The 18,242-nt window shown below is 42.1% G+C and overlaps 1 protein-coding gene across 2 annotated transcripts in view; it reads left to right on the top strand.

The window, feature by feature from the left end:
- The window catches only part of dmgdh (dimethylglycine dehydrogenase), a 143,704-nt gene that overhangs the window by 77,863 nt on the left and 47,599 nt on the right, over positions 1-18,242 (top strand). For both annotated transcript variants that reach the window (XM_043706890.1, XM_043706897.1), the window contains 2 exons: positions 12,548-12,796; positions 17,440-17,638. In XM_043706890.1, the coding sequence (XP_043562825.1) occupies positions 12,548-12,796; positions 17,440-17,638 (448 nt within the window). The remainder of the gene's footprint in view (positions 1-12,547; positions 12,797-17,439; positions 17,639-18,242) is intronic.

The following is an 18,242-nucleotide window of genomic DNA, read 5'->3' on the forward strand; positions in this document are numbered from 1 at the left end:
ATCTTTTATTATATCTTTTGCCTCGGCAACTCCGCCATTGATTGCATAGCCCATTGGTGATGGAATTGGCTGTTCTGCATGCCATCACCTGACAGTGAAGGCTGCCTGTTAAAATTGGCCATATTTCATTATGTTGTTGCACTTGGGTAGTTCCCATATCAGCCCCACAAGATACCTGGATAAGTTGTCGGGTTACACTTTGTGTCTGTGCTCTACATCTGACAGTCTGTGCTCTACACCTGACAGTTCTCACTGCTTATAATGTTTATGTTTAATTGGAATTTGCTGGTATCAGCCACAAGGCCATTATACATTTGAATTAATGCAATTTGAAAGTTGCTGGCAGTAGGGTCTTAATTGCTTTGTTTATTTTGGATAGGAATAGTTGTGTTAACTCACTAGTTTGTATAAGTACATGAAAGAATATAATAACTTGAGAAATTAATTCAATTATAGTTCCCAAGTACACTGAAACCAGGAGGCTCTGGTATATATTTGGTTTTGCAAAGCTGTAGCCTGAAACTCTACATTCAGACAAAATTGATTATTTAAAATAATTCATTATTTAGAAGCTCATAAAACTTGTGTCCAAGGATGGTCAGTTAACAAGGACTGGAGCTGAGTAACCCACTGCCAGGAAATTGTCAGGGCCCATAACCTGAAAGTATCCAGTTTCTTCAGCTGTTTCTTGATACCACGCGAATGAATCCAATTGGCAGTAAACTGGCATCGTGAGCAGTTATTTTAATCAAATATGCTGGGATACACCTCTGGGATGGTGATTGGAAAGCAGCAATTCTCAGGAAGAGGCCAAGATGGATCGGCCTTTCTGGCTAAAGATGGCCTTTGCTGCTTCACCTTTGTACTTCGTGCTGGACTCCCACCTAATTGATGACAGGTATGTTTACAGAGCCTTCTCCTCCAGTTAGTTGCTTGATTGTCCTACAACATTCACAACTGAATCGGGTGGGACTGCAGAACTGATTTGATGTATTGCTCATAAGTGGTTAAAGTCTGAGAAATCTATTTCCAGGTCCGCATCAACCTGCTCATTCAGACTTCAACTAGCTGGGGGTGACTAACTCAAACCAAGAAAGCATGACAAAGGAGTTCATAGAGGATTTTTAATTCATTCACAGGATGTGGGCATATCTGGCTAGGCTAGAGTTTATTGTTTTTCCTATTTGCCCAGAAGTTAACTAAGAGTCAACCATATTGTTGTAGTTCTGAAGTCACATGTAAGACAGACCAGGTGAGGAGGCAGATTTCCTTTCAGAAAGGCTATTAGTGAACCAGATGGGCGTTTACGAAATCACAGTGGTTACCTGGCTTCCATTAGACTAACTTTTTATTCACAATTTTTATTGAATTCAAATTTCACCCATCTGACGTGGTGATATTTGCACTTGTGTCCTCAGAACATTAGCCTGCTGTCCAGAATTACAGGACCAGTGACTTTACCACTAAACAACTTCAGATTCCAAAATTGGTGCATTTTGGAACCAACCGCAGGAAAACTGTTTTAGACGTGATAAGGTGTAATGCAGCAAGACAAATTAATGACCTCATAAGGATTGATCCTGTTGGTAAAAATGATCTTAATACTTAATCCTCAGTTGGAGAGTGAGAAATGTGAATCTTAAACTAAAGTCTTAAACTTAAAAAAAGGCATTCACCAGGGTATAAGTAGCAAGTGGAATGAAAAAAATGGAGAAAAGGAAAGAGAAACAGAGGCGGATACTCAAGGAAATATATCAAAATTGTCAACAAAGATAGATTCCATTGAGAAAGAAGTACTTTATGAGAAGAGTCATATTCTTCTCAGGCAATCATTCAATATAAAAAAATGACTTTCTTCAGCTCTAAAGTTGTGGGATGTGAGATGCCTGAACAGTCCAATGCTGCAGTTCCGTGCCTTGACATTGCTGGAAGAGGTGATATTTGAAGAGGGCTGGAGTAAGAGGGAGGGAGAGGTTTTGTTGGGGGATGTGGGGTGGGGTCTGGGGGGGCAGGCTGGTTAGGATACACAGGTTTTTGTACACACTTTCCACTGTGTGTACTTGCCCTCTGTCCGGGATGTTTTGGAGATGCTGAAATAGTTGGCGCCTTCGCTGATGCTTCTTCACTAGTTTGGGCTAGATTCCCATGAGGCTTCAAAAATAGTTTCATTCAATGAGATCAAATGAAATCAGATTAAACCAAATGAACAGATTAAAGGGTGCGAGCTCCTTAAAGAGGCACTGTCGCAGAAATCAAATGTACAGAATTTAAATGAGCAAAACTGAAATTAATGTGCCGTGTTGGAGATGAATTATGCACTACAGCAGCTTTTGTGTTGTCCAATTGTCATAGAAGGTCTCTACTGTGCCAGTGGGCAATGCAAGCTTCCTACCCAAGGATATCAAGGCATGGATATAACTAGGAAAGAGGGACAGGCATTCAGACAGAATAAGCCCTTCAGCAGCACAATGCCTGAACCTGTTTATGGCAACGTTGGCCAGGTTCAGGATCGGGCTGATGATCTGCATCAGAGTGGCCATGGATTAGGAGCATGGAGTTGAAGTGCACCAGCTGGTGGGAATATTACATTTCTTCTGGGAAACTCAGGTGATATTGTTGAAGCATTTCCTCTGCCATCCTAGTAACTACTTGCCATGTCAGAGGTCAGAGTAGATAACTTGTTTTGGCAAGCCCCGTGTAGGCATGCAGAGGCTGTGACCTTCCCAATGCAACTGATTGACTGTAACCAGTGCCTCAATACAGGGCATGTTGCCCTGAGACTGGAAGCTGATGTTGGAGCGCCTATCCTGCCAGTGGATTTAGAGGATTCTGTGGAAGCGTTCCTGCTGATATTTCTCAAGGTATTTGAAGTGTTTACCATATGTTGTCCATGTCTTTGAAGCATACAGGGGATGGCTGCAAACTCTGATGCCCAGTCAATTATGAGCTTGGTGCCAAGTCTGAGGTCTTTGCCATCAAGCACTCTGTTTCTTAGATGGCCAAAGGCTGTGCTGAGGTGATGTTAGATGTCATCATCGATATCTGCCTTTGCTGAAAAGGCGTTCTCAAGGTTTACAATTGATCCAAATTGTCTGGTGATCATTATGGATCATGACAATTTTGAGGCAACTTTGTATGATGGACCAGGCTGGTGTAAGACTTCTGGGTGTTTAACCTCAAGCCCATACTTTTATATACATCCATGATGCATTGATGATATTTTGGAGCTTGGCTCATGACTGTACAAATACACAAGTTTCGTCTGCAGCTCAGAGAAAGGTTTTGGACTGGAGGTAATGCCAACTGCATGTAACAATTGGCAGTTGAAGAGATTGAGGTGCGGCTGCAGTCCAGTGGGAGCTTCATAGACATGAGGCAAACTGCACTGGCCAAGCAGATGGGGAAGAGCATTGGTGCGATGAGGCAGGCTTGCTTGACTCCAGTTTGCTCACATCTTGGCTCTGTGCTGGACATGTTTCCATGAGTACAATGGCTTGCATGCTGCCATGCTGCAGGTACATGACGGTGATGAATTCCTGCAGGGAGGCAGGTTTAAAGAGGATGCTGTATGATCCATCCGGGTTAACAGAGTACAAGGTCTTTATGAGGTCAAGAAACCATTTGTTGAGGTTGCTGCTATTCTCAGCAGGAAGAATGCACCATCCATAGCTCATCAAAGAAGTTAAAGATGGTATCAACTTGAAAGAAAAGATTTATAATATGACAAAAAAGTAGTGGCAGCTCAAATATTGGGAACATTCTCAAAACCAGCAAAAGATGAAGAGGATAAAATGGCGCAGAAAATTGTAAGAGAACACTGGCAAGAAATATGAAAACAGACAATAAAAGCTTGGGAAAGTACATAAAAAAAGCTAAAGTGAACATTGGTTCCTTAGTGAGACTATGGGATTCATAACAGGCAACAAAGAGATGTCAAAAACTTTGACCAAATATTTTGTATCTGTTCCTCACAGTGCAAGACAGAAAAAATATCCCAAGAATAGTGAAAAACCAATAGACAAAAGGAAAGAGGAAGTTAAAGCTATCACACACACTCGAGAAAAAGCGCTAGGAAACCATTTGGGATAAAAGGCCGATCAAGTCCCCTGGACCTGATGGCCTGTATCCAACCGTCTTAAACAATGTGGCTGCAGAGGTAGTGAATACATTAGTTGTACTCTTCTGAATTCTGAAATGGTTGCAGTGAATTGAAAAATTGCAAACTTAATTCCTCTACTCAATAAAGGAAGGACACAGAAAGCTAGTAACTCTAGGCCAGTCAGTCTGTCATTGAGGAATGCTGCAATAAGTTATTAAGGAGGTTGGGATAACAATGACTATGGAATCTATAACTAGTTAAGTGCAGGAGACTCAACTCTTTACACAAATGACTTGGATGACGGGTATGAGTGCATGGTTGGCAACTTTGCAAATGGTATAAAAATACACAGGAAAACAAGTTTGACAATGTGTGGAATTTCCAGTGTGTGAGTTACCATTGTAAGTTCACCACTGCATGGGACTGTCGCATTGGAGGTCAGCTGCCAGGCATTGCTATCTGATGCCTTCTGTGCACACAGTGTCTGTGACTTCATTGCAGCCACCAGTATAACATGACAGGCACGGCAGCGGGATTGCATCTCACACATCTGCCACGGTTTGCACTCACTGCTGCAGCCATTGCTGAACAGAGACAGCTTATACGTTTGGATACAGAGGCTGCAAAAGATCAGCATATTGTATGAGGAGGGCCTGACCTGTCAGCAGCACACAATACCATGTGTAAGCTTTGTTCCTCTTGTTTTCAGATGATACAGCAGACTCTCAGCATAGGCCTCCATCCAAGAAACATCACCTGAGGCGGTGAAGGAATGCAAGAGTTAACACTGATAAACAAACAATGAGATCTCTGGTGAAATCGGTGGCATTAATAAAGAAAGGGTAAAAAACTTATCCTGTACTGTTACCCTTGCCAGCAACATGTCCTTGATAAGTTGTTTCCATCCTCTCCTTCTTGCTACATCTATGTTTACACCCTGGTTCCAGCTGTGGGGCAGGGAATCTGCCTGGCAGTGCAACCTGTTAGCCCTGGAGGTTTGGTTGGAAGATCCCAGGGACACTTGTGCCTGGATGTACCTGATATAACAACGATCTTCTTGCCAGAGACAAGTTGAGTGTTCTTGACTTGAACTTTGAGTGGTCAATGTGGGGCAAGCAGGGTGGAAGTAGAAGGCCTGGCCACCTCTGCATCAACCTATTGGAAACTGTGGAAGAGGCTGCATGTGGCTCTTCCTCTGCCTGGTTGTCTCCTGGCTGTTTGTGACTAAGTGTCACCTGGAATGATGACCAGATTCCCCATCCCCTGTACCATGCCTTCAGTCCTGAGTACCAATGGCTGGGGGCGGTGGAGAGTAGGCATGTGTGTCTCTCCAGCAGACTCTGAGAGGGCTAGACTTGGCTCTCTATGGCAACCACCACATGACTGCTGCAGCCTCTGCGCAATGAGGACCATTACTGTTCACATCCCCATTGGCCGTTCCTGTCCCTCCCTGTGCTGGTGGACAAAGACCCTGGCTGCTGACACCACAGGAACATCTCCTGCCCCAGGGCTGAGCAGGTACCTGGTCTCTGGCACTTCTCCAAGTGGCAGCAGCCTGGAGCATTTCCTCAGCTATGGAGATGTTGCAGTGTGATGCTCGCCACAGTGTGCTCCTATACTCCCAAAGCCTAGTGTACCCACTGTGGTGTCAGTATCTGTGCTACTGGTGGGTGTAGGAGGACAGCCTTACCAATGCTTCCCTGATGCCTCAGTGCTTTTGTCCTTTCGATAAAGTGGGCATTTCTCCACAGATGGTGAGGTGTTGGCTATACTTTTAAGACACAAGAAAGAGAGAAGTTGTTTTAGTCAGTAGTTAGCAGTGGTGTGCAATGGTTGACACTGACACTGGAGTTCCTGTGAGAGTTGCAGTGGAGTACAGAATGGTACTTACTCAGTTGATGAGATATGATGTCTCAGCATTCCTATAGGAACAACCCCTGCATCTCCCATGAGGGACAGGATCGTCTTCTCACATTAGGGTTGAGGACCCGGATGTCGGGCACCTCTCCACTCATAGGGCCTTGCGCTGCTCTTTGATGTATTGTCTTCTCCTCTAATGAGAGAAAAATAGGGACTGAGTGCAATGAAAGTGGCTGGCATTGCTGTTAGTCTTGGTGCAAGTGGTAGAAGTCGTTTGAGGGAGTGAGAGGCAGAGTAGAGGGAGTGGAGAGTTAGTGTTGTTTGGCGGGTGGTGATAGTGGGTGAGGGAGTGAAGAGGCAATGCAGAGGGAGTGTAGGGTTAGTGCTTTGTGAGGGAGTTGAGGGTGGTGAGGGAGTGAGGAGGCAGAGTGGAGGGCATGCACGGTTAGTGGTGCTAGGGGTGGGGGGGGGGGCAGTGAAAGTGGGCAAGGGAAGATGTTTCCGACATTGGTGAGAGTGGCAGAGCATGAGTGTTGCTGGGAGGTGGGTGCGGCAGCAGAGATAGAGTGAGTTTGCAGAGAGAAGACAGTTGCACCCACCCTGGTACAGCAGAGAAGGTTAGAGCACTTCTGGTCATCCGTCTTGGGACTATGGGCAGGCACTGACCCAGATGGTAACCTAGGACCAAGCTACCAGCACCTTGTGGTACTGCCTTCTCTGCCAATCCTTTTGAGGAGAAGACAGCCCTTCTCTGCACCAGCCCCTCCAGCAGGACCTCCAGGTCCCTGTTGGAAAATCCTGGCATGATCCTCCCCTTTTTCAACATGATTATAATCAGTCTTTGAACCAACAGGACAGCTTTGGAAAGTCAGTGCTTATCTGGTGCCCATCAGACCTTTAAAGATGGCGTGAATGCATGATGCTAGTCAATGCCAGGATATCTGCTGAGCAACGAGTTGTTTTGGGAACAGCAGGTGGTGAGATGGGACCAGAATCAGACGTCAGGGTTACCGTAGGGATGGCTAGATCATGAGTGAAGCGAGTTTGGTGAGATACAACGAGAAACTTCACTAGGCCTAATGGCTGGAATATCTCCAGAAAACTCAGAAATCTCAGAAACTCTCCAGACATCTCTCCAAAATAATGTAAAGTTCTGCTTGTTATATTTGTTGCATTTGTAACAAAACAGCAGCAAAACTATGGGGGAAGATAATCTTTTGTTATCTATTATCTATTTCTTTCTGCTGTGAGAAGATTCCAGAATCTTCATCCAACCAGCCATAAGGCACTGCCAGCTGTTATTGATCCCCATGTATTTATGTCGTGCTGTTTGTGTTGAAGTTGATGAACAAGCATCTTCCTTTTTAAAACTCTCCAAACAAGCTGCTGTTTCACAAAATAAACAGTTGTCTCTGTATAGGGCTCTGTATTCTTCTGGACCCTTAATTTTTGTCCTTTTCCAGTTCAGGTCTTCCCTTGAAAATGATATGATTTTGCTGGTTGCTTTGTTTATGGGCATAGTAAAATCTAAAATTAGATTTTAATAATACAAGGGTTTTGTTGTGTTCAGTAAATTCCATTTAAATATTTTTGACAATTAACAGAAGAGACCACCTATCTCTTTAATTGAACATTTTTTGAAGTTAAGTTTGGATTCTTATCTCTTAATGTATTTGTTGCCAGAGAATATGAAATTTAGTTACTATTGAGACTTGGCTGTACGTTGGTCAGGATTGGGAGTTAAACGTTCTGTATATACAGAACATAGGAGCAGGAGTAATCCATTCTGTTGTCCTAGTCTGTTCCACTGTTGGACCAGACCATGCCTGGTGATCTGCAGACGCCATTTTCTCACACTCCTATTCCTTTATTTATTAGAATCTATAAATCTATTCATTCGTGTCTTAAATATCCTCAATGACTGAACTTCCGTAACCCTCTGAGGTAGAGAATTCCAAAGATTAACCACCCTAACACAACATCTTTATTCCTGTACTCAAATGTTCTTGTGATACCATTTACCTTGTGTGTGCTGCAGTTACATATTATCTTTAAGGATATGCTGCCCCTTTAGACATTTTGTCTCCTTCTTACAACATACATGCCCATTGTGTGGTTTGCAAACTTGGAAGTATTACAAAAGGTTCCAACTTCTAAGTCATTGATCATAGATTGTGAATAGCTGGGGTCTAAGCATAGATCTTAACCAGGTGCCGAACTAGTCATTGCCTGCTAAACTGAGAATGACAATTTATTCCCACCTTTTTTCCCTAACATCACTTCATACTAGTATATTACCTCCTTTTCCAATTCTAATTTTGTTTACTTATTTCCTTTGTGGAATGTTATCAGTAGCCTGTTGATAGACTACATTATTTTAGTTATTCATTTTTGTGGGATGTGGGCATCACTGGCTGGGCCAGGATTATTGCCCGTCTCCAGTTGCCTTTGGTGATTGTGAGCTGCCTCCTTGAACCACTGCAGTCCACCTTCTTTGGGTTGACCCACAATGCCATTAGGGAGGAAATTCCAGGATGTTGACCCAGCAACAGTGAAGGAATGGTGATATATTGCCAACTCAGGAAGGTGAGTGGCTTGGAGGGGAATTTGAAATGAGGATGTGGGCATCTGGAAGGTAGGACAAAATGGCTGAAGGAGCTGCACAAAATGGCTTCTGCATTGTTAAATTGTACTGAACCAGACAGAAACAAGAAACCGCAGACTGATGTAGATCCAATTAATTGCAGAAGTAACGGTTTAGCTCTAACCACACGGCAGGACAACTACAATTCTAAGAACAGATTGTTTACAAGAAATCGTGATAAGCTAAGGCAAAACTGCAAGAGAACCTCACTCAATTTGATTGGTTGTTACTATACGATCATGCTCCATGTCTGACTATGAACAATGCATATAAACCCTATGCAAACTCAGTAAGTTGTCGGATTCTTTTGGTGGTCTAGGAGTAGTCATACTTCTGGGCTGATCAGAGTCTACCGACCCTGCCGAATCCAAGAATAAACGATCGCTTGTGTGATTGATGAGGAGTAATTTACAGGTGTGTTTATTGACCGACCGTGGAACTGAGAGACCCCCTCCCCCTCCAGGGGTCCAGATCATCAGAAGGTGGTGATATTCCCATATCCACTGGTTCTTCCTTATCCACTCTGCTAGTAACATCCTGGAAAAATTCAAACCAATCTGTCTAACATGATTTCCTTTTCATAAACCATTGCTAAATCTGCCAATCAGATCATATTTTTCTAAGTATTCAGTTAATAAATCCTTCATAATAGATGTTAATATTTTCCCTATTATTAATGTCGGGCTAATAGGTCTGTAATTCTCTGTCTTCTCTCTTTCTTTCTTAATTAGTGAAGTTACATTTGTTACCTATCAATCTGCAGGCATCATTCCAGTATCTGTAAAAGTTTGAAAAGTGATCACCAATGCACCTATTGTCTCCACAGACACCTTTTTCAACACTCTAGCATATGGATAATCAGATCTCAGAGATTTATCAATTTTCAGTCCCCATTCATTTCTCCAATATTATATTTCTTTTATAAATACAAATGTACTGATCTCACCCCTTATTATCAGCATTACTCAAACTCTTATGTTTTTTTCCTGTCATTTCTCAATTTTAAACATTCTTGAATAATCACCTTGCAGCCTTGGTCACCTTGCAACCGAATCTTTATAATGGTACTGAGGTAATGCCCACTTTATTTTTGTGGGTCATTGGTTCACCTCTCATGTGGTGAATGCTGTGTGCATTCAATTCTGCATTTTTAACAATATTTGATGCCTTCTCCACCCACTTACTGTTTTTCTATCTCCCATTACCAACTTTTGGAAAGCTTAGGGAAGTGGGAAGAAATTGAGGATAGCCTTATTGATGATTACACTTTAGGAAGAAAAGATGTAATAAAAAGATAATAGTCAGAAGTTAGAAGTGAGGTTGAAGAGAGTGTATTGGAAATTGTCTATCAGCATTCTGATAGCAGCAATAAAATAATATAATTTAGAGAATCGAGTAATTTGTAGTAAAAGCAGAACTCTTTTGCTTGTAGACTCTAAATGTCAAATAAATGAAGAGGAGCAAAGTAACTCGAGGCAGAAAGATAATGGATTTCTTGATTCCATTCACAGCATTTTAATGGAATTTTTTTTTCTGAAACAAACAAGAGGCAAGACATACTTAATTTAGTAATGAGCCAGACATAGTTAATAATCTACAGGAAGTAAATGTTTCTCTAATAATGACTATAATATGATTGAAAACAATGGTTTGGAAAGGTGAAATGTCACAGATTTTAGATATTGCTTAAGGCTAACTTTAAAAGAATATGACAAATACTAACAACAACAAACTGGTCAAAACTATTAGGAGATGAAAATACATGGGATCAATATGAGTTAGACATTGAGCTTAAAGAGGAACCAGTATATATTCATAAGAGCCAAAAGCTCGACAAAAAAGCTCTAAATAGAACAGTCATGGTTGACAACTCGCAGCGAGAGATAACATAAAACTAATTGAGTTTTTCTGATATATGTTAATAATTATTTCAGGAAAAATGATTTTTGTGTACAAGGAATGATTTCAAAGTTTGCACATGATATGAAACTTGGAAATATGGTAAACTGCAAGGAGGACAGTGTCGAACTTCAAAAGAACATGGACATATTGGTGCAGTGGGTGGATAAGTGGCAGATGAAGTTCAATGCAGAGAAGTGTGAGGTGAAGCATTTTGATAGAAGAACATGGATAGACAATATATAATAAGGGCTATGATACTAAAGGGTGCAAGAACAGAGGATCTGGCTGTATAAGTGCACTGATCCTGGAATGTGGTAGGATAAGTGGTATAAGTGATAAGCAAATAATAAAGCATGCAGTATCCTGGGTTTTATTATTAGGGCTATAGAGTACAAGAGCAAGGAGGTTATGCTGAACTTATATAAGATACTTGTTAGATCTCATCTGGAATATTGTATAACGTTTTAGGTGCCACACCATAGGAAAGATATGAACACATTGGAGAGAGTGCAGGAATAAGAAACTTCTGTTATGAAGGTGGATTAGAGAGATTGGGATTGTTCTTATGGAGATGAAGGCTAACAGAAGATCTGATTGAAGTCTTCAAAGGGGGCTGGACAGACTGCATAGGGAGACACTGTTCCCACTTCTAAAAGAATCAAGAATGAGAGGACACAGATTTAAACTGATTTGCAAATGTGTTGGGAGAAAAATCTTGTTTACACAATGAGTAGTTTGGGTCTGGAATGCACCATTTGGAAATGTGGTGGAGTCAGGTTCAGTTGAGGCATTCAAGAGGGCATTAGATAATTATTAAATAAAACAAAATCTACAAGGGTAAGGGTAAAAGGCAGGAGAACGGCAGTAAGTGTAGATGCACATCTGGGGAGTCAGAGCAGACAGAAAGTACGAAAAGGCCCCCTTCTGTGCTGTAACATTTCTATAAAATATAAAAGCTAGTTAAGAAGCCAGAGACCATTGCAAAGAATATCAAATGAAGACAAAACAGTATTAATAAACTTAAAAATGAAGGATACAAAGATGCTTGTGTAAGAAATCACGATTAATACCAATTGTTTTACAATTAGGAACATTCTCTGAAAGTGATCCAGGAGAATTTGTGCAAGCTGTGCACAAAATCAGCCCCTTTAAGGTATTGCCTCTGGCTTCATAAAATAACTAAAGGGACTGTGTAGTTAGAGATGAATATTTTCTGCTGTTCAGTATCTATTAAGATAAGTGGACATAATGTTAAAATTAGAGCCAGTCTGTTCAAGAGAGAAGTTAGGATCATATCTTAAGCAAATGGTGATAGAAAATGGGGCTTTATCTCTCACAGGTATCAGCAAGCATTAATAAATAATTTAAAACTTGAGATCAATAGATTTTTGTCAGTCAAAAGATTAGCGGATATGGAGCTAAAGCAGCAAATCTGGGTTAGATTACAGATCAATCGTGAGCTCATTGAATGGTATACCAGGCTCTAGGGACTTGAATGGTCTGCTCCTGTTCATATGCCCTCAACCTTCCTCCTAGTACTGTGGAGATACTACAGGTTACCAAACAACTCTAATCAATGAGATTTTTCATCCAGGAGCAGCTTTTATCTGTCTCACATCACTATCTATCAATTATGCTTATCTAACTTCTCTACAAATAATCATTTTCACTTCCACTTCTTCAACAAATGAGTTGAAAATCAAGTTTTTTTTTCTGTTTTCTGTTTGATTCTACTCTTATATTTGTGTGTGTTTTTGCTGCTCTTTCGCTTCTCTATTGATGATAATGGAGATTGTGGTCCCTTCGAACTGCAAGAAAGGTATCCAATTTGATTTAACATGATTTAAAAGTACAAAATGCAATTTCATAAATGTTAGTAACATGCTTTTGAAGCTTGTTTTTGATTTGAAAGTACATAAGTATCCATTGTGAGCTAAGCTCCTCTGAAAGTGGACTCTTGTTTGCTTGCTCAGATTTTATTACCAAGTTGGTTCCGGTGAAGGAGTGGATAAGCCTCATTGTACCTGTTGTGTTTGCTGCAGGATTCTGGGCCTGTGAAATTGGAAAAATGATTGGTTTGGAACATCCCCTTATCCCTGTTCATCATCAGTATGTCATCACAGCAACAATTCCAGAGGTGAAGTCACTGAAACAAGAACTTCCTGTTCTTCGTGATTTGGAAGGTTCATATTACTTACGGCAGGAACGTGATGGTCTGCTGTTTGGTCCCTATGAAGTTCAGGAGAAAATGAAGATACAGGAGTCTTGGTTAACAGATGGCGTCCCACCAGGTACAAGGAGGAGATTGGAATTTCATTTAAAAGAATCTGATTTGTGTTGTATTTCATGCAAGTATTTACACATTTTTACAGGAAATCTGAATAAAGGAGAATATGTTCTCTGCACAAATCATAATGAAATCCTAATGCTGCTTATAGTGAACAATATTTAATTGTTTTTGCATTGAAAGTGGAAAGGAAGTCTACTTCTTCATTTCTGTGGTCTTGGTATTAAACCCCACTTAGACAGGCAGGAAGGGCTTCAGAGATGGGAGTGAAATCTGAACAATGTGCCCTTATGAGATAATGGGAGCATCTAAGTGTCATTCTGTGAAAAGGGATTTGGGAAACTTGACAGCAAGTGGGAAACAGGAGCTGCTGCTAATCAAGATAAGTGTTCCTCATGGGCTGTAGGGAGCAGGAAGACTTTGCTAGGCAGTTGAGGAAAACCTTCAGTCTACCCAGTCTATCTCCAGCATCCAGCCAGTCACAAGGCCTGAAGTCCTGTCAGTGCTGGCTGCCAACCTGACACATGGCAGGGTCACAAACTGCACATTGGGTCCAGGTAAGGGTTCGGAATTAGGAAGCTCGATATATGATCAGGGCTGAAGGATTGTGTAACAAGTGGAATCCATATGTACTGTGGAGACAGGTGGGTTCTGTATCAGATTTCTTGTGGGTTTGTTTCCTCCTAAAACAAAAACATACAGTACAGGGTAATCTCTAGAAACATCTTTGGCCTACGATGCTGCAATGCAGCGTGTCTGTAGCCACTGGTAACATGACAACATCCTTGACTTTCGTCTATTTGCATATGGAGCTCTTAAAGCAACACTGCTCTTAAAGCATTAATGAAATAGCAGAGACCAAAAGGTTTCTAGTGAGGCATGACAGGATCATTCCTGATCCTCCTTGATCCGTACAAGATCAAATCTTTGGCATTTGCCTCCAGTAGTTGCCTGATCAGACCTCAGTTCAGTTACCTGACAGCTCACAGCTCAAGTACCTCCATCATTCCCATTTAGACTTAAGTAATTTTGTCACTTCTCTCATGGGAGGTTGGTGTCACTGGCAAGGCCAGTATTTACTGCCCATCCTCATTACCCTTGAATACGGTGACTTTCTAGAGCTTAAAAATGTGTTACTGGAAAAGCGCAGCAGGTCAGGCAGCATCAAAGGAGCAGGAGAATCGAAGTTTCGGGCATAAGCCCTTCTTCAGGAAGAAGAAGGGCTTATGCCCGAAATGTCGATTCTCCTGTTCCTTTGATGCTGCCTGACCTGCTGCGCTTTTCCAGCAACACATTTTTAAGCTCTGATCTCCAGCATCTGCAGTCTTCACTTTCTCCTACGGTGACTTTCTAGCCCGTTATAGTGGGCAGCTGATTGTTGCGGATCTGGAATCACCTGTAGGCTAGAACAGGTGAGGATAGCAGATTTCTTTCCTTAAAGGAAGGAAATTGTTATTGATTGAATATAAATTTCTCAAGCTGCCACAGGTGTGATTTGAACCAGAGTCCTTGGAGCATTAGCCTCAACTTCTGGATTATTAAGCCACAACACCACCGCCTCTGTCAAGTCATTCAGTTGCAACTTTGAAATACTAATTTGGCCCCTGCTTTTTGGTCCCTGCCTCCACCATTTCCTCTGGCAGTTCATTGTTAAAAAAAGACCACAGTGTCAGCTCTCACACAGATGACATTAGGCTTAGTTTATAATCCTCCTTCTACGTCCCAATATTGGCAAAATCAAAGCAATTTATTTTGGCCATCACTAATATCTACGTTCCTCTGACTATCAGCCTGGCTACCTCATTGGGTGCATCTTGAAACACAGAACTGACACACACTTTGCATCTTAAAGTGAGCCTTTTCCTCAGACTGTGTTGTTACTGAGATCACTTCTTTCACTCCAGAATATCATCCAGCTCCATTTCTCCCTCTGATGTTGAACAAATACTTGCATCTTGATAAGTGGTTGTATCTGGCCACTCAAGTCATATTATCTCAGCTCATTTTGCTCAGCCATGTAGCCATGATCTTGAACAACTTCATTTCTCTCTTCCAACATTTCTCCTCATTTGTTCCAGTACAATAAGATTTTGTTTACTTTCTTCCATACTTAAACAATCTAATCAAGCAAGACCCATTTACAACAATAATTTTTCTTTCTTGCTGCATACTGCTGCCTCTGGATTACTTCAAGGAACTATCCTTAGTACCTTCTCTTCTTTGTCTGCACATGAGATCACTGTATAGTGCCTTTAACAAAGGACAACACTTGACCATTATGATCAAGCTAGGCCCATTTCAAGCAGTTTTCAAATTTATCAGGTACAAGGATTTCCTGTCCTGTAACCCCACAGCCATTTAACACCTGAGGGTCAGGGGTACGGGGAGAGGGTGGAATTGAGAGATTGGGAAGGGAGGTTAGACCTGGAGGATTGGAGAGACTGGGTTAGGAAGAGCTGTAGGGTTGATTGGGGTGGGGTGCCAGCTGTAATAGGTGAGCTAGGATGCAGCATAAGTGTCGATGAAGGTTTCAGTGGCAGAGGGGCTAAGGCAATAATGGCACACACATGTTACAGAGGTGAAAGTGGTTGGCCCCCTTTGTGATGGGGAGGATGTGGACTTGGAAGCTCAGCATCGGGGTGGATAGGACACCAAGGCTGCAAACAGCCTGTTAAACTAGAGTCTAGGGAGAAGGATGAACTCACTGTGGTGCAGTATGTGGTAGGACCTGATATAATGTTAACCATGTCTACTTCATTCAAAACTGGGAACAGAGTTTGTCATGGTTACTGAGAACAGTGGCTTCAAAGTCTTTAATTGAGGAAGTAATGTCTAATCCAGGACTCGATTATGAGAAATTTCTTCAGCCAGAGAGCAGTGAGCCTGTGGAATTCACTGCCAACAAAGATGATTGAGACCAAAACATTGTACGATTACAAGAAGGTGTTGGATATAGCACTTGGGCCTAAAGGTATCAAAGGATATGGGGGAAAGCAGGAAGAGTCTACTGAGTTGGATGATCATCATGATCATAATGAAGGAGCAGTCTCAGAAGGCTGAATGGCCTACTCATGCTCATGTTTTCTACGTTTTTGTAATTCTGTGGATGTGAGGCAACACAGAGGTAGTGAAGGGGTCATAGTGTTGCTAAAGTGAGCTGGAGCTTGCTGCTATCAGACCATATATGAAACATGACGTGATGTATTTGGATAATGTAGCTATGGGCAGAGTCAAGTCGAAAATGGAACAAAATAATAATAAATCCCACAGGACTCCAGTGGTTATGGGAGAAAGTGAGGACTGCAGAAGCTGGAGATGAGACGCGAAAAGTGTGGCGCTGGAAAAGCACAGCAGCTCAGGCAGCATCCGAGGAGCAGGAGAACCAAAGTTTCAGGCATAGGCCCTTCATGAGGAATGTTGGGGGGACGGGGGCTGCAAGATAAATAGGAGGGTGGGTTGGTCCTGGGGGGAAGGTAGCTGGGAAAGCGATAGGTGGATGCAGGTGGGGGGTGATGGTGATGGTGATAGGTCGGAGCGGAGGGTGGAGCAGATAGGTGGGAAGGAAAATGGACAGGTAGGACACTTCAAGAGGGCGGTGCCAAGGTGGAGGGTTGGATCTGGGATGAGGTGGGGGGAGGAGTGATGAGGAAACTGGTGAAATCCAGGGGTAGTGGTGGAAGACAAGTAGGAATACATTGGATACCGTGAAAGTGGCATGCACCTTTTCTTTTGCTGACTGCCCAAGATTTTTCTGTTGAAGAATACTTTTGGTTTCATTTCAGAACAAACTCTCCAGTCACTCAATCCCATGGCTCTGGCCTGCAGTGGTAATTCTGTTTCCATCCACAATGTAAGTTCTAACAGGGACATGTGCCAGTGCAAAGATGCAACAAGGGCCCAACCCACCATGGACTTTCTCAGGCTTAGGCAGGTGGCACAAACTTCATGTACATTGCACTTATCAAGCATCCAGCCCAGAGTTGTAACGTACATTCAGCTGTATGTATTTAGGAGAGACTTGTAAAGGATGGTGAAGGATTTCTTCAATACCACTCATGATGACGTTGTGCAATTTGCATTGGGGAAATTGAAATGGCAAGTGTGTCTTCAAATCAGTGATTACAAAAGAAGATCAAGTTCAACACAGCTAGTTCTTATTTAAAAATGGTCCATGGCGGATTTGGGATAGAGTGAATAAGGAGTTCCATAATTTTGACTCAGCGATGCAGAAGAAATGGTGATATATTTCCAAGTCAGGATGCAGCCATGTTTCACTTATCCACTTGAATTTTACACACAGTTCCATCCAGACTCTGGGTGGAAAATCTGATTTGACCTAACATCCATAGTAACTCCTCCGTTGGTATTCTAACCTGAGCTGGCAACCTTAAATCAAACCAGCTGAGGTCCACTGTCAATTGTAGTGACCCTGTTTTAACAATGTATTGGAATGGCATTTTAGAAGGTTACTTACTGCTGGGATCCATCAATCTGAGAATATATAAACTGCATAAAGACTTTTTGTTTTATCACAAGCATGTCAATTACCAGCAGCATTTGGCCTTCTCTCTGGCACTAATCACGTGCCAAAATCACCACAATCCAGGCAGTTTATTAACTCAAGGTTTATATCATGGTCTGTTTCAGGATTTGGCAAGGAGCTTTTTGAATCGGATTTGGATAGAATCATGGACAATGTCGAAAATGCTATGGAGATGGTCCCAGTCTTGAAAAAAGCAGACATAATTAATATCATATCAGGTCCTATCACATACACCCCAGACATTCTTCCTCTGGCTGGACCATTCCAGGGTGTGCGGAACTATTGGGTGGCTATTGGCTTTGGGTAGGTACAATTTTCTGTTCTTTTTCAAGTGGCATCATCAATTGTTTCAATCATTCATCCATGACTGCAGATACGACAAGGGCAATTTTCTGTTTCTGTAAAATCCTGGCACATCTTCAACTGGGCAATTATTAGTTCCTGCCTGGTAATGAGTAGGGGCAACTTATAATAGCTCTTCTGGATTTGAGTTTCTAGATCTGTCACTATGTGTTAAGTATTCGTTGTTTTGATTGATTGGGCAGTCGCCAGGTCCATAGATCTTCATCAGTGTGAGGTCCAGGTGATCAAAGTTTGTGCGAAGATTTGTAGCTCAGATGCTCGTTGTTGTGGTTCTGTTCGCCGAGCTGGAAGTTTTTGTTGCAAACGTTTCGTCCCCTGGCTAGGCGACATCATCAGTGCTTGGGAGCCTCCTGCGAAGCGTTTCTTTGATGTTTCCTCCGGGTGCTCAGGTTTCCTCCACTGAGCAAATCAGACTGCAGTTGTGTTTGTCTGGAGCATTGATTTCTTCCCCAATCATGAGAAGACTGTTCATTTTGTTTATCTGTCAGGATTGAGGAGACAGGGAGCAGCTAGAAGCCAAATCATGCAAGGACTGCACTAAACA

This window comes from Chiloscyllium plagiosum, chromosome 2 (genome assembly GCF_004010195.1).
Source record: "Chiloscyllium plagiosum isolate BGI_BamShark_2017 chromosome 2, ASM401019v2, whole genome shotgun sequence".
Classification (NCBI taxonomy): Eukaryota; Metazoa; Chordata; class Chondrichthyes; order Orectolobiformes; family Hemiscylliidae; genus Chiloscyllium; species Chiloscyllium plagiosum.